We start from the raw sequence: 13271 nt of genomic DNA on the forward strand, positions 1-13271 counted from the left end.
CCCAACTCTGCCTCTCTCTCTATTGACATTAATGTGTGTTTACAGTACATTCACAGTTATTCCCAACATATATTGGCAAACAAGCACAATCAGGCACAGTTTCTCTTAAACCTCCACATTTCCATTGCAGACCCTCTTCTCTGACACATAAGAGATCTGTAGACTATTCCTACTGATGCTCCCTTTCACTCAAACCACCCCCACTCTCCACACTCACGCACATGCTCACCCAAACCATGAATATTCATAGACATCTTCTTTATCTGCGAGATCATGATGAAATTTTCTCAGGGCCAGCCATGCTCATGTGTGTGTGAAGGTGGATGCCATGAAGGCTGAAGGATATTTCTGTCTTGTAAATAATTCTGCACCGACTTAGCAGAAACACACACACTGACGCTCATGCATAAATGCACAGAAGCGTTCAGGCTAATCATAGCACGTAGCAAATACATGATGTTTTACTGCATTAGTGTGGCATACTGTTACAGGGTAGTGTGCCTTTCCATTATATTTTGCCAGTGGTACTATCTACCACAGTTTGGGTGCAATAAAGGTGCACTGAAACAGCAGCCCTTCAGGTACAAGCCCCACTTTCAAATTGTGTGTGCAAGATTGAGCCTGTTGTTGCAACAGTTACACATGTCAAGTCTAGAGAAGTGGATTTGTTTACTCCAGAATCTCATGAAGTGACTCAGTGGAGCTACATGCTCACATCAGCTGCCGTTTCCAACCTATTCTAGGCTTCTAAATGAACAGTCATGAGCTGCACCACCAATGTAGTTGTTCCTGGCTTCTTATTATTTGAATGGTGACATTTTCAGCCAACAGCTTCACGACAAACATGCAAAACAAAGCAAAGAAACAGCAGATAAAGTAGTTGTTCATTCATACAAATAAGGGATTTAAGTGTTATAAGAGAGCAACCCTGAATAAGACATAAAAAATGATTTTGTTCCAACACTGCCCACAGTTATTGTTAAAGTTAAGTCCATGCCAACCATAATGTGGCATTGTAAGTTCTGAAAAATGCACATTTAAAGCTTCCACATGGTATTCATTTGTCTGTCTGTGTAACACTCTTTTACATCCAAATTAGATAATCACAATTTCAGAGATACAAAACCAAAGCTAATTCTTCAAAAGAACTTTCTTAGCTTTACCTACTGTAACCACATGATACTACATATAGTGCATGTGTGCAGACAATTACATTATTTCCCACCTTACTATTGGTTTAAATTTCAAGCTGACACACAATTATTTCCATTTAAGCTTTTAAAATTAAACAGCATAATCTGTCCATGAGCCATTTTAGCACTAAATTAAAATACTGCAATGTTGCATTATGCAGCTCCTGGTTTAATTATATAGTTATTATTTTATTATATATGATTATTATAATTTCCCAATATTGTTACTCTCTTGTTCTTCTATAACCACGTTTAAATACTAGTATAGGAACTGGTAAGTATTTATATGTACAGATTCATATGAAGAAAGTATATCCTATTTTCAAATGAATTACACAGTAAACGCTGGGAAATTATACCTTTAACAACACCTGAGGAAGAGTGCAAAACGTCCTGCATTATGTAAAACACGATAACCTGTTCCCTAATCTGAATCAGTTTTTGGTTTGACATATTTTCAGGTTATCAACAGAGTTTTTTCTTTAAAAAAAAGGCATATTTTGTACAAAGAGACAAGCTGAGTTGCAGCAAACAAAATATTAGCAGCGGGACTGTTTAACCGAGTTCCCTTCATAGCAAGAGCATCATAAAATTCTGTCTCTCTAAATCAATTGAATTATCACTGTGGGAATTGCATGCCATTATGTGATGCATTCTTTTTTAATGCTTGTTAGAAAATGTCTAATTTGCTAACTGATTGCTTGGTGGTTAACAATTAACAGCATACTAAATAAATGAACACTCAAAATCTACATTGTAATGTGCTATTTAACAAAACCATTTTAACTCCTAGAAAAGTGCAGATTTATTGTCATACTAGGCTGCATTACAGTTTAAGGTGTACCGTTCCTGCACTCAGGGCCATAGTGGCTCCAATTGAAAGGCAGGTAGACCAAACCATAACATCCATACTTACACTAAAGGGTCATTTAAACTCCCCAATCCCACTGGACTGGGCATGTGTGGGAGATAAACCCAAACACAGACAACACAAAGAGGGAGAAGCACACTGAATCAGGTTATTGTTAGTGTGAATGTCCACTGAGTTCATCTGTAACAATCTCCGGTCATAAAGGGGACAGATTAATGCGAGAACGGGGCAGCGTCTTATTATTTTGAACGAGTGGGGATTCAGCTCTATTCATGATTAATGCATGATAATTTAAGCACAATGTGTACCGCAAATAGGTTGAGATTTGTAGCTGTAAGAAAAAAGGGACAAGATTATCGACGGGCGCAGAGAAGTGTGAGAGACAGAAAGAGAGAGGAGAAAGCGGGAGCGAGCATATTTCTGGTGATATTGCTAAAAGCACCACATTTCAAGTCATTTGATTGCATGGCTGAATAATTGATAGAAAGCTATTACGGCTGTATGAATGCCTCTAGGTGTCACCACACATACACACATGCAGGAACAGTATACAACTCTGTGTGTACGTGTGAGTTTTTCGTGTGTGTGGGAGTATGTTTTTTTGCGTCTTGTGTGTAAGCGAAAAAGGGTGTGAATAGCTGTGTGTGTGTGTTTCTGAGTTGGTGTGAACGTATTAGCAGCTGAGCTCCTCTTAGCCTCACTGACAGAGTGACAGAGACATTGCTAATCCAGCACTGACAAGTTGCCATTTCCCCCCCTGTTTCCCCTCTCGCTACCCTCCTCTCCACCCCTTCTTCCTCCCCATCCCGAGACCCAAATTACAGTTCACTGCACCGGGAGATATGTTGTGCAACAACTTAGCACATTGTTTGGGTGGGTTTTGTTGTGCAAAAGACAGGGCTAATTCAGATAACAGAAGCATTACACTCTTTGGTAAGTGTCTCTAAATGCTATGTGAAGCTAATTTACATCTGCATTTCATTTTTGTTTCTTCTTCTAATGTCACAAGCACAAAGTTTTGTTATTTCCGTATCTGCTGCCAACACACTGTGCAATAATAAGCGATAAAATTGACATAAATGAGGAGTGATACCATTACAAACCTGTTAGCTGTCACCTGCATGCTAGACTGCAGCACATTATTGTTTTTTTCTTGCAGTTTTAGTTAGAAATGGACCATAATAAGAAGAAAAAATCTGCTGGATCTGTGACTGAACACATAATCGTCAAAGTTGTGTAATCAGTTCTACAGCATGGAGAAAACGTGTGCATTCAACATTTGAGAATGACCTCATTTTAAGTCCTACAGCTGCCTTATGAGGGTAATTAAACACCAGTCCAGTTCTCCTTCCCATGATAGCGAGGTAGCATGTTTCATAGCAGTCGATATGTTCCAATAGCGCTTCATATCCGCTTTGCTTGATGATAATTGCTCCATTAGTCCTCTTTAATGGCTTTCTTAAACGTAAATAATGACCCTCTGTGCTGTGTGTCTTGCTGTACATGTGTATGCACTAAGTCAACACTAAAAGGCTCTGCTTCTCTCTGCTGTCATCTTGTTCCTGAGGGACAGTTTAAGTTTGTAAATGTACAAACCTATAAATCGCTTATTGCACTTATTGCAGAGCTCATGTTAGCTTAATGATCCGAGAGTTCACTTTATCGTGTCCTTCTTTTTCTTCACCTGGGGTGTTTGAGGAACATCTTGCTGTTTTTGTGATACCAACAGTCGACCTATGACAGCTTCAGTGTCTTCATTTTTGCTTGGTGTTGTATCTAAACCAGCAGGAAATATCCACCGTCTTCTCCATCACTTTCTCCGTCTCGGTCAAGAGTTGAGCACTGTGCATACAAAACATTCACGTACTGCTACTAACAGTAGCTGGCTTGAATTACGCTTTGTTTGCTTGATCAGGTTGGCCCTGCTGTTGATGCTACCGTTCGGTCCACTGTCATTACATACAAATTGGCACGAATGCTTTCAGTGTGTGTCCTTGCAGCCCCATCTCCTAAAAATGACACTTCTAACCAACTAAACTACATTCTCTTATTGTGAGGGAAACATATTTTCTGCCAGATTGTTTGTGACATATCACAAATACGTTTTCAATCAATATATGTTTGCTGTTGAATTCTATTGCTTTCATTTTTGCTTCTTTTCAGCCAACCAATCATGTATTGAATGGTGCTGGGCATACCATAGTAACCCAGAAAATGAAGAAGCAGCTTCCAATATGTTATAAAAGGTTTGTATTTTCACCTCAATTGTGCTTTTTTTTCTTTTAAGTCATAAGTCTTTGTACTTTTGGAGTCTAAACTTAACCAAGCTTCTAATAAGTAGTTATCTATGTTAAAGTATCAATCAAACTGTGATGTTTTTCTAAACCTAGGAGCATAGTTTTGGTACCTAAACCTCACTAAACAGCAAGTAAAATTCAAAAGTAAATGAGTAAAAATGCAACTTTTCTTCCTCTTTGATGCAGACTTTGTGGCTCCTTCAAACTGGAAATCTTACCAGGTATGCAACACTCTTACCTAGAGGTTTCTTTCAAAATGTACACAAGAATGCAGTTTAGTTATGAAGAAGTTTTTGGGGAACAGAGTTTGCTTTGTAAGCTTTAAATACAGCTCATACAGAAGATTCTCAAAGGATGCTATCTATACTATCCGTGCTTCCAGTGACTCTCAGCAACTATTTGCCTTCTTTTCTTGCAGCGGTTGGTGGTATATTCCTTGTTTATCTCGACTTGTTTACACTGTGCTTGAATCGCTTAAGAGTGCACATGCCATGAACCGATTGCCCTCCAAGTTCAACACAACGAATCCGCCCACTCTCTCATGGAAGAATGGTGATGTGGGCCCTGCATGAAAAGTGCAAGCGCCTTCTCCTGCGTGTTAAGAAATGCTCCTCTTCTGGATGACTGACTCTGTGCTGCTTATCAGATCTACAACCAGAATGCATTCAGGTGGAGCAGCGAAGTTCAGTCTCCTAATTAAATCACAGTTTCTTCCTGGTCATTGATGTCACTGATGTCACTTGGCAGTCATTTGAGTCATCGGAGAACATAGAGGAAGGTGTAAAGAGTCACTGATTAAAAAACTTGGATGGAACAGAGAAATTTTTATCAACTCATGTCCGGTGAATCATTTATTTTATTGGTTGATATATTTTATTTGACACTTTCCTTATCTGTGCTGAAATTGAAAGATACTACATATCATGGAATTGCCTTGTAATCTTGTATGTATATCACCTCAAGTAAAGTCAAATAAATTTGCAAAGCATAATACTGAATTGATGACAACAAAGAGAAAACACCTTACTAAATTACTGAAAGTAAAAGAAATCGCTGTGTAAATAATTAAAACACATCAAATGCAAATGAGACCAAGTAAAAACTTAGATAATAGTCAACCGTGAGTTCATGATGACGATTACAACCTGAAGAAAAAAGATAAGATCTAAATGGAAAGGAAAATGCAACTCTGCAGCACAATTTAAGGCCAACAACAGAGAAATTCCTGATCAACTTTAGATTTTAATCATAGAAAACAGTGTTGTTGTTTTTTCCAGATATCTGTAGGGTCTGGAAGTGGAACAGCAGATGAGGAAGTCAAAAGTGTAACTTAATGCAAGTCCCACACAAAGAACCCAGAGACCCTATCTTGAAGCTGTAAATTTGGTACGACACCGTTTCAGAAGACAGCTAACCCAAAACTCACTTCTAAATGGAACATCTGCAGATCGGATGTTTATTAATAAAGGACCACTGTCGACGCTCTTGGAGACAACAGGATGTCTCCTACCTCCACCAGAATCTGAAAAAGGTCAGAAGGAAAACCACACCTCTGCAGAAGAGGATTTTTATTCTTCATGATGACCTTCTGATCACCCTACCTAACACACAGAACTTTCTATGCAGGAATGAATTGAATAATTTATAAATCGGGACATTAAAGAAATGCAGCATCACCGGAGTGACAATCTGGACTCTGGTCTCTGATACCAGGTTGAGTACCAGTATGGCATAGATAAAATTGCTATAGTCAAAATGGGAAGAAAGTATTAACTCTGCTCACCAGACCTTTAACAGGGAGGTCCAATAGTAATTTGCAAGTGATCCAAGATGGACAAACATATTGTTGACAACAGAGCGTATGTGTTTAACAAATCTTCAACCAGAGATGAAAATAATACTGAGATTTGACAAAGGCTCAAGATTGTTAGCTGTGGTTTTAGAGTAGCCTACAGGGCCTTAGTTATATTCTGGTTCAGTGGGTGTTAAAAAAACACTACGATGCTGGCAAAAATGTTGCACTTTAGAAAAACAGAAGCCAAAGGAAGCACATACAAGAAACACGAAACAGGGTATGATATGGAGTACTGATATAGAGTGTGTCCAGGAGCTGGGTGAAAAGGACACATTATCAATTCAAACACAGGCTGATGTGTCTTGAGGAGTCTTTCCCTGCATGCTAACAACACGCTTATGGATGTCCAAGAGGATGGAGTTGACAAAGGTGTTGAGGGAAGTGGAAAGAATCACAATATTGGGATTTCTTGAGTCTAAAGACATGAAATGTGTCATCTTGCAAAACCTGACTGGAATGAATTAGAAGGTATTGAATTTGTCCTGGAAGGAGATGAGTCAAGAATTGTAGAGAATAGTCAATAAATAATGGCGATAAAATGGCTCTTGGTTAGTGTTTTGTTAGAAATATGTATGACATCATGTTTAAACCAAGGTGAGACATAGCAATTGATTTGGAAGCTATGCATTATGGTATGCCCAGCACTTGCTTCAGGGATCTTGAATAAATAGTATCAAAGGGACATGTGCACGTTTCCTAGTCTGATATATGAATAGAACAGAATAGAATGTGTTTTATTGTCATTATACAGTGTATAACGAAATTGGAAAGCTTCTCCTTTTCAGTGCAAGAAAATCTTAAGAAATTGTGCAAAGCAGTGTCTTTACAAATATACATTATAAATAACAGTGAATATAAATAGCGGAGTGAACGAAGTAGTGGTGTATATTGCACATTTTACATTATATTGTTGCCTGGGTGTTGGACATGGGACAAGTGAGAGTTCAGGGTGGTGATGGCTCTCGGTAAGAAGCTGTTTTTGAGTCTGTTTGTCCTCGCTTTAATGCATCTGTGACGCCTTGCAGAATATATGTCAAAGAGGCAAATAGGTTAAAAGTTTATGTTTAGATGTAAAAAATCTGACAGCAACAATTGGCTCATGTGACGAGACAAGCCTATCCTCCCGACATCCAATCATGATCCACAAAGAGATGGTATATCATTGGATTCATCTTAATCACAAACTGTTAAGTCCAACATGCTATTGCCTCAGTTTCTGCTTTTTCTCCAGCTACTTAGAAAATACATCTCTCGTGAGTTTGCTAGATAAAGTTTTATAAAAGGGCGTCAATGAACTAAATTGGCAAAGTAAAACAATGACCTTTGAGCAGCTATGGGATACTTAAATCTGCAGATTGTGGGTGTTATTTTGAATAGGATTTATTGCACCACTGGTAGCAATGCCTTCCATAAAAAAAATATATATCTGAAAGCATCGCAAATGAAGCCTTATGAAGCAAATCTGAAGAAACTACACATTATCAATTATTTATTCACGTGTTGCTGTTGCCACGTTAATCTAAAATGGTATTTAAATAAATCTACATTTAACGTAAACTGTGAAAACATACATTTTTGTTGTACATGCACACATTAAAGCCACTAGATTTGCATCCACCTACACAATACGGGGGATGTCTGTTGGTAAGAGTTTTTACTGTAGTGTGGCATAAAATACAACAATAAACAAAACTCCAAAAATGGAAAGCAGCATATAGTTCACTTCGCATATTTGCCTCTCTCTCCCACACACATCTTTGATTATAAAGTCAACTATAAAACACACAATAAGCACACACACACACACACATAAACACACAAGAATTCTTGGATTGCCTGCTGCGTTCTCTGCCACATACGCACACAAACACACATGCACGTGTAGTCTGTCTGTCTTCCTGTCTCTTTCACATACACATTTATAGAATACACACAGATATATGAAGAGTTTTCTTCTAAAATGCCACAAAATCAGTTTGGAGTAAGTATGGCATCTTTAGCATTGGTTTATTTTTCATCATTTGATTTCATTTTCAGAATTGTATCATGAATTTACAGTTTACAGCGCATTCATTTTAGAATTAAACTCTTCATATCTGCTCACGCACGTACACATACGGGTTTAGTCCGTACCTCGACAGATAGGAGCAGGAAAGTCCCAGACGGCCGTGTTTCCAGCATTGGTGATGCAGGTGAGTGTTGCGTGGCCGTCTAAGACGTAACCAGGGACGCAGCTGTACCGCACACGGTCACCTACAGCAAACCGCCCGCCACCACTGAGCACTGCTTTGGGAGGGACTCCAGGGTTTCCGCAGGACGTACTGTGGAGTTCTGCAAAGGGAGAAAAAACAGAGAAAGTGTTTAGTCTTTTTTCACATTTTTATTGGAATAATCGCACTAAAATGTTTATCTATGCATTTCCCCTAACTCAGCTGTTACGTGACCAAATAGCTCCTGTTCAGTGATGTGTGCATTTCTGGAGCCGCTCTCAAACATGCTGTGTCTACACAGACAGTGTTTCAACTACATTTTTCACTTGTCCCTCTCATGCACGTCTGACCAAACAGATCCTTTTTCGATCAATCCAGCTGTCTGCACAGGCTGTGAAAAGACTCACATTTTTCTTGCACAAGCTGAGGTACATTTTTTATACTTCTAGTCTAGTTTCCTGCCCTTTACACGTAACTACACTGACCATGTGTTCGGGTCTGAGCACTTCCAAAAACGCAGGTGACCAACAGATCGATATTTTGCCTCAATGCTTTCTGAGTAATCACAGATGGAGCATCAAAGCTGCTGCTGCTCAGCTAATGTTGTGTTCATGCTGCGTCTTCTGTGTAGACGCGGTCTTACATCTCCAGTCCACAGGTCCTGCTGCACTTACCATGGTCAAAAAAGCGAGATGGAAACTGAAAAGTGTTTCAGTGCAGGAAAACTGCATTGAGGTAATGCAGTTTACACATTATGACAACCTCTCTTGAAATCTTGTCCTGAGCACTGATATAGCCAGAATCTTAAGCTTACAGTTCTTTAAAATACATACTGCCAAGCATGATAGCTGCAAACAGGCATTCTGATTGCACTCCCGGTGGAAACAAATAAACCTCGCTCAAAGAAAGGGAAGCACTATTCCCCTTCTTCTCTCTAGATGCATTTACAGCTCTGTTCCAGAAACATATGCTCAAGTGTACGCATATAAACATACACAGACACACACACACACAGCAGGGAATGAAACAAGACAGAGAGTGAGGGACTGAAGGGGTATTACAAGCCATAAACTAGGAAGTAGATGGGAGCACAGGGACCAACTCTGGTCTTATTGTTTGAACTTGATTGATACAACTATGAAACTGTTCAGACAGCAAGTGGGTTAGGGAGGGGGGCAGAGGGAACCAGACATATGGGGTGAGTGGGAGGTAGAAAGGTGGGGTAAAGAGACGCACAAGATGGCCAACATGATAGATAGACCTATGGAATTATGAAGACAGACAGAGTGAGGAGAATAAGAAGGGAGAAATGTAAAGTAAGAGAGAAAAGAATAGAACTAAAGAAATCAGCAGCAGTGGTGAGACAGTTTATGCTCAAAGGTGGAGGCAGAGCTGCACTTATTCTTAAAATGTCACCAGAAACTCTGGAAAACCCTACAGTGCTTCACTCCTACTGAAGTATGCGCAATAATCTTCAAATAAAAAAATTTAAAAAAAAAAAGCTGGAGTACAGCTGCAGGGTAATCTTTTTTCCATACTAACAGCAAAATGTGTAATTATCATTCAAGAGGCAGGGTGTGAGAAGAGAAAATTTGATTTCAGCAAAGTGAACTGATAGAGTGACTCTCAGATTGTTGGCTGATTGATTCATTTATAAAACACTGTTATTGTCATACCTTTTCAGTTACAATTCCCTCCCTCCCTTCATCTCTCTTCCTTTTCCAGTTTCCATGCCTCCACTGCAGCCACAGTGCTGGCGATTACTCCGAGAACTATGTGGGCATTTGCAGTTTGCTATTTTCAGTGATCGCACACAAACAGTCTTCCAGGTTCCTTGAAATAAAACTTTTTTGAATATTATCTGTCTTAAATATGACAAGATCCATTAGACCAAAGCTTGCGGATCATTAAAAAATACATATATTTATGACAGATAGTTTAATAGCAGAGATATTGTTTGTCTTAAATTGAATATTCATTGCAAAAAACCACCCCAAACACCCCATAATATGCTGTAATTAGTTATTAAAAGGTTATAAGGTTGTTGTTTGGGGGTACGTTTACTTCTGCTCAGGCAGCATGAAAAGCAAAAAACATGAAGAGGAAAATCATGCTGCTAAAGACCCTGATAGACCCCCCTCCAACCGCCATCCTCCTTATCTCCACACATACAGTGACAGAGAATTGCACAGACAAGACACACTCAGACACGCACACACACAGACATAACCAGGGTCATTCATCACTATGGCGACCCCCCTGTGCTGTATTGTGATTGGATGTCAGGTTCGCCTAGTGTTGCGACCTGTTGGCCTATTGATTTTGCCAGTCAGCATGGCCCCCACTCAGTGTCAGGATGTTGCTGTTCAGTATCCTATCAGGCACACATTTACTCTCACAAACACACACACACACACTGGTGATTCAGGGTGCTATCACCTACCCACACTAACCGACACTTTCCACTTGGATTCCAACCCGTCACTTTCTATTCTTACCTATCGCTGCTCTATCTTCTTCATACAGCTTTTCCCTTTTGGCTCCTTCGTTTAACACTTTTTTTTGCACTTTTTTGGTATCTTTCATTCCCATATCCAGTGTTTTTATCCACTCTCCTCACTCTTGTCCACTCGACTAAAAACTTAGATGAAATGGCAGCTTTTTTCCTCTCCTCTCTCACTATCTTTTTCCATCCACACCACTATATCAACCCCTCTGTTCATCCCTTCATTCCGCCTTTCTTTCTCCGCCTAGTTTATTGTGAACATCACATATTTTCATTACACTAGTTTATTCAGTAGCCAGCAGCTACACCGCACTCCTTTCCATAGTTTATTGCTGCCTGGACCCTCTTATTTATTCTCTCATACCCACACTTCTTCCTCCTCTCATTTCTCTCTCTTTATCTATCCATCTCTGCCTCTCTTTCCCTATCTCAGCCTCTCCCCAGTTTACCATAACCATGATTTCAGTCTCAGTTGCTTCATTACAAGCTGCTGCTTTTATGGGCCATCTGTAGAACTATCTGCATTTGTCACACATGCGCACACACACACACACACACACACACACACACACACACACACACACACACACACACACACACACACACACACACACACACACACACACACACACACACACACACACACACACACACACATATATAAGGGCACACAAAAGCCTGTATGCAGAGGAGATACTAGCATACAGGTACTTTTTTTTCCACCACACACACTGTCACACACACATAACCATTTACCTGGCTTTTATTTCTCCCCAGATAAGCAATTACAGCTGAGTCCAGGCACAGCAGAAGGAAAAGAACTGAGGAGTGGGTAAAAAGCAAAACGGGAGAAAAAAACAGAGAATGCTGCCATGCTTTTGGAGTTTTTAGTGAGACAGATGACACTGCAGGCCGGAAGACTGGAGAGAGAGAGTGAAAGACAGGGAAGACAGACAAAGACAGAAGAGGAAGACGGAAGCAGAAAAGAGAAGCATAGACGGAGAGGGATGATTCAATGAGTTTGGAGGCTTCATACCTCAGTCAGCAGTAACTTTTTATAAAAGATGAACCAAGTTTTACACTTGAAGAAAATAGATGCTGAAACGCTTGAATACAAAGCACAAAATCTGTTACAAGAAACCATTTATATGGATTTCAAGTGACTACACCTGAGAAATGATTTTTAGAAATTCTTTTCGAGACATATCCCATAAAAGATGGAAAGTTTATGGGGGGTCTAATCGAACCGACCCGAGTTCTGTCACAAACAGATATGTGTTTTGAGGCACTTGGAGCTATAAAAAAGTTTCACAGGCTGTCAACTTCCAAGATAGTCGCCTGTCAATTTGATTTATTCAACACTTTGACCAAGTCGTTTATAGGCTTGCGAAGGACTTGTGTCATAAAACATTTCTTTGTTCGGTAAGTTAATGAAATTTTATAGTCGAAGTTGTCCATCATTTTTGTGGTCAGGTGGCCTCCCTACTGACAATGCGAGAAACAAAAACAGGCTTAGTTTCAGTGACATTGGTCTGTTTACACTGCAGTCACATTTTACAGAACAAAAATAACCCTTTTTGTCATTAACACTTGTTTTTTGCTTATCTGGGTGTTCAAGGCAGCTTTATTTAAAAATGCTTCAAAATACTGGTTGAATGAGACGCCTCTGGAGCTGCTGGAGTTAAACGTCAAGTAGAATTAGATGCGAACTGAACTCTAATGTAAAGATATTTTCTTTGTGTTCCTGTCACAATTAAACCTGAAATGACTCAGATTGTTAAAAAGAACACAAAAATTCAATAAATCATGCTGCAGCTGTCGCATAACATCATAAGTACGATACCATTAGACTTCTGTGACTTCTGTACTAATAATAGCATTTCAGTGATATAGGTTTTAGAGTTACAGCTCATCAAGTTTGAGATTCTGTGCAACTGATTTAATTAGTTAAACCATTATAATGCGGATGGAAACAGCTGCATCTATGGTACAGTATCTACCACGCAGCAGGAATGTGTTTATGTCATTAGAATACAAATTAGCATGTGGCTAATTGTAGACAGAACCTAAAACTTACTTCACAAAACTCAGCTGAGCAGTTTTGGAGACAATGAAATGTTTTGGTTGACAAACATAATTCATTATTGTGCCTATTTTACTCCACCATAATACACCCATGTACTTATAATATTGACAGTGATTTTTTTGCCCCCAAACAATCCCTCCATTGTCAGAGTTGCTGCTGAGCTGTCAAGCAACTGTCACACCAGGATCCAAGCTATTTCCTCAAATTCCAAGTATGGCAGCTCAACAATCATGAATAGGATAATATGAAATTA

At 39.4% G+C, this 13271-nt stretch overlaps 1 protein-coding gene across 7 annotated transcripts in view; it reads right to left on the reverse strand.

Annotated features, from left to right (window-relative positions):
* The window catches only part of LOC110965912 (CUB and sushi domain-containing protein 3), a 365206-nt gene that overhangs the window by 207554 nt on the left and 144381 nt on the right, over window positions 1-13271 (reverse strand). For all 7 annotated transcript variants that reach the window (XM_051955084.1, XM_051955088.1, XM_051955089.1 and 4 more), the window contains one exon: window positions 8350-8547. In XM_051955084.1, the coding sequence (XP_051811044.1) occupies window positions 8350-8547 (198 nt within the window). The remainder of the gene's footprint in view (window positions 1-8349; window positions 8548-13271) is intronic.

This window comes from Acanthochromis polyacanthus, chromosome 11 (assembly GCF_021347895.1).
Source record: "Acanthochromis polyacanthus isolate Apoly-LR-REF ecotype Palm Island chromosome 11, KAUST_Apoly_ChrSc, whole genome shotgun sequence".
In the NCBI taxonomy this organism is placed as follows: Eukaryota; Metazoa; Chordata; class Actinopteri; family Pomacentridae; genus Acanthochromis; species Acanthochromis polyacanthus.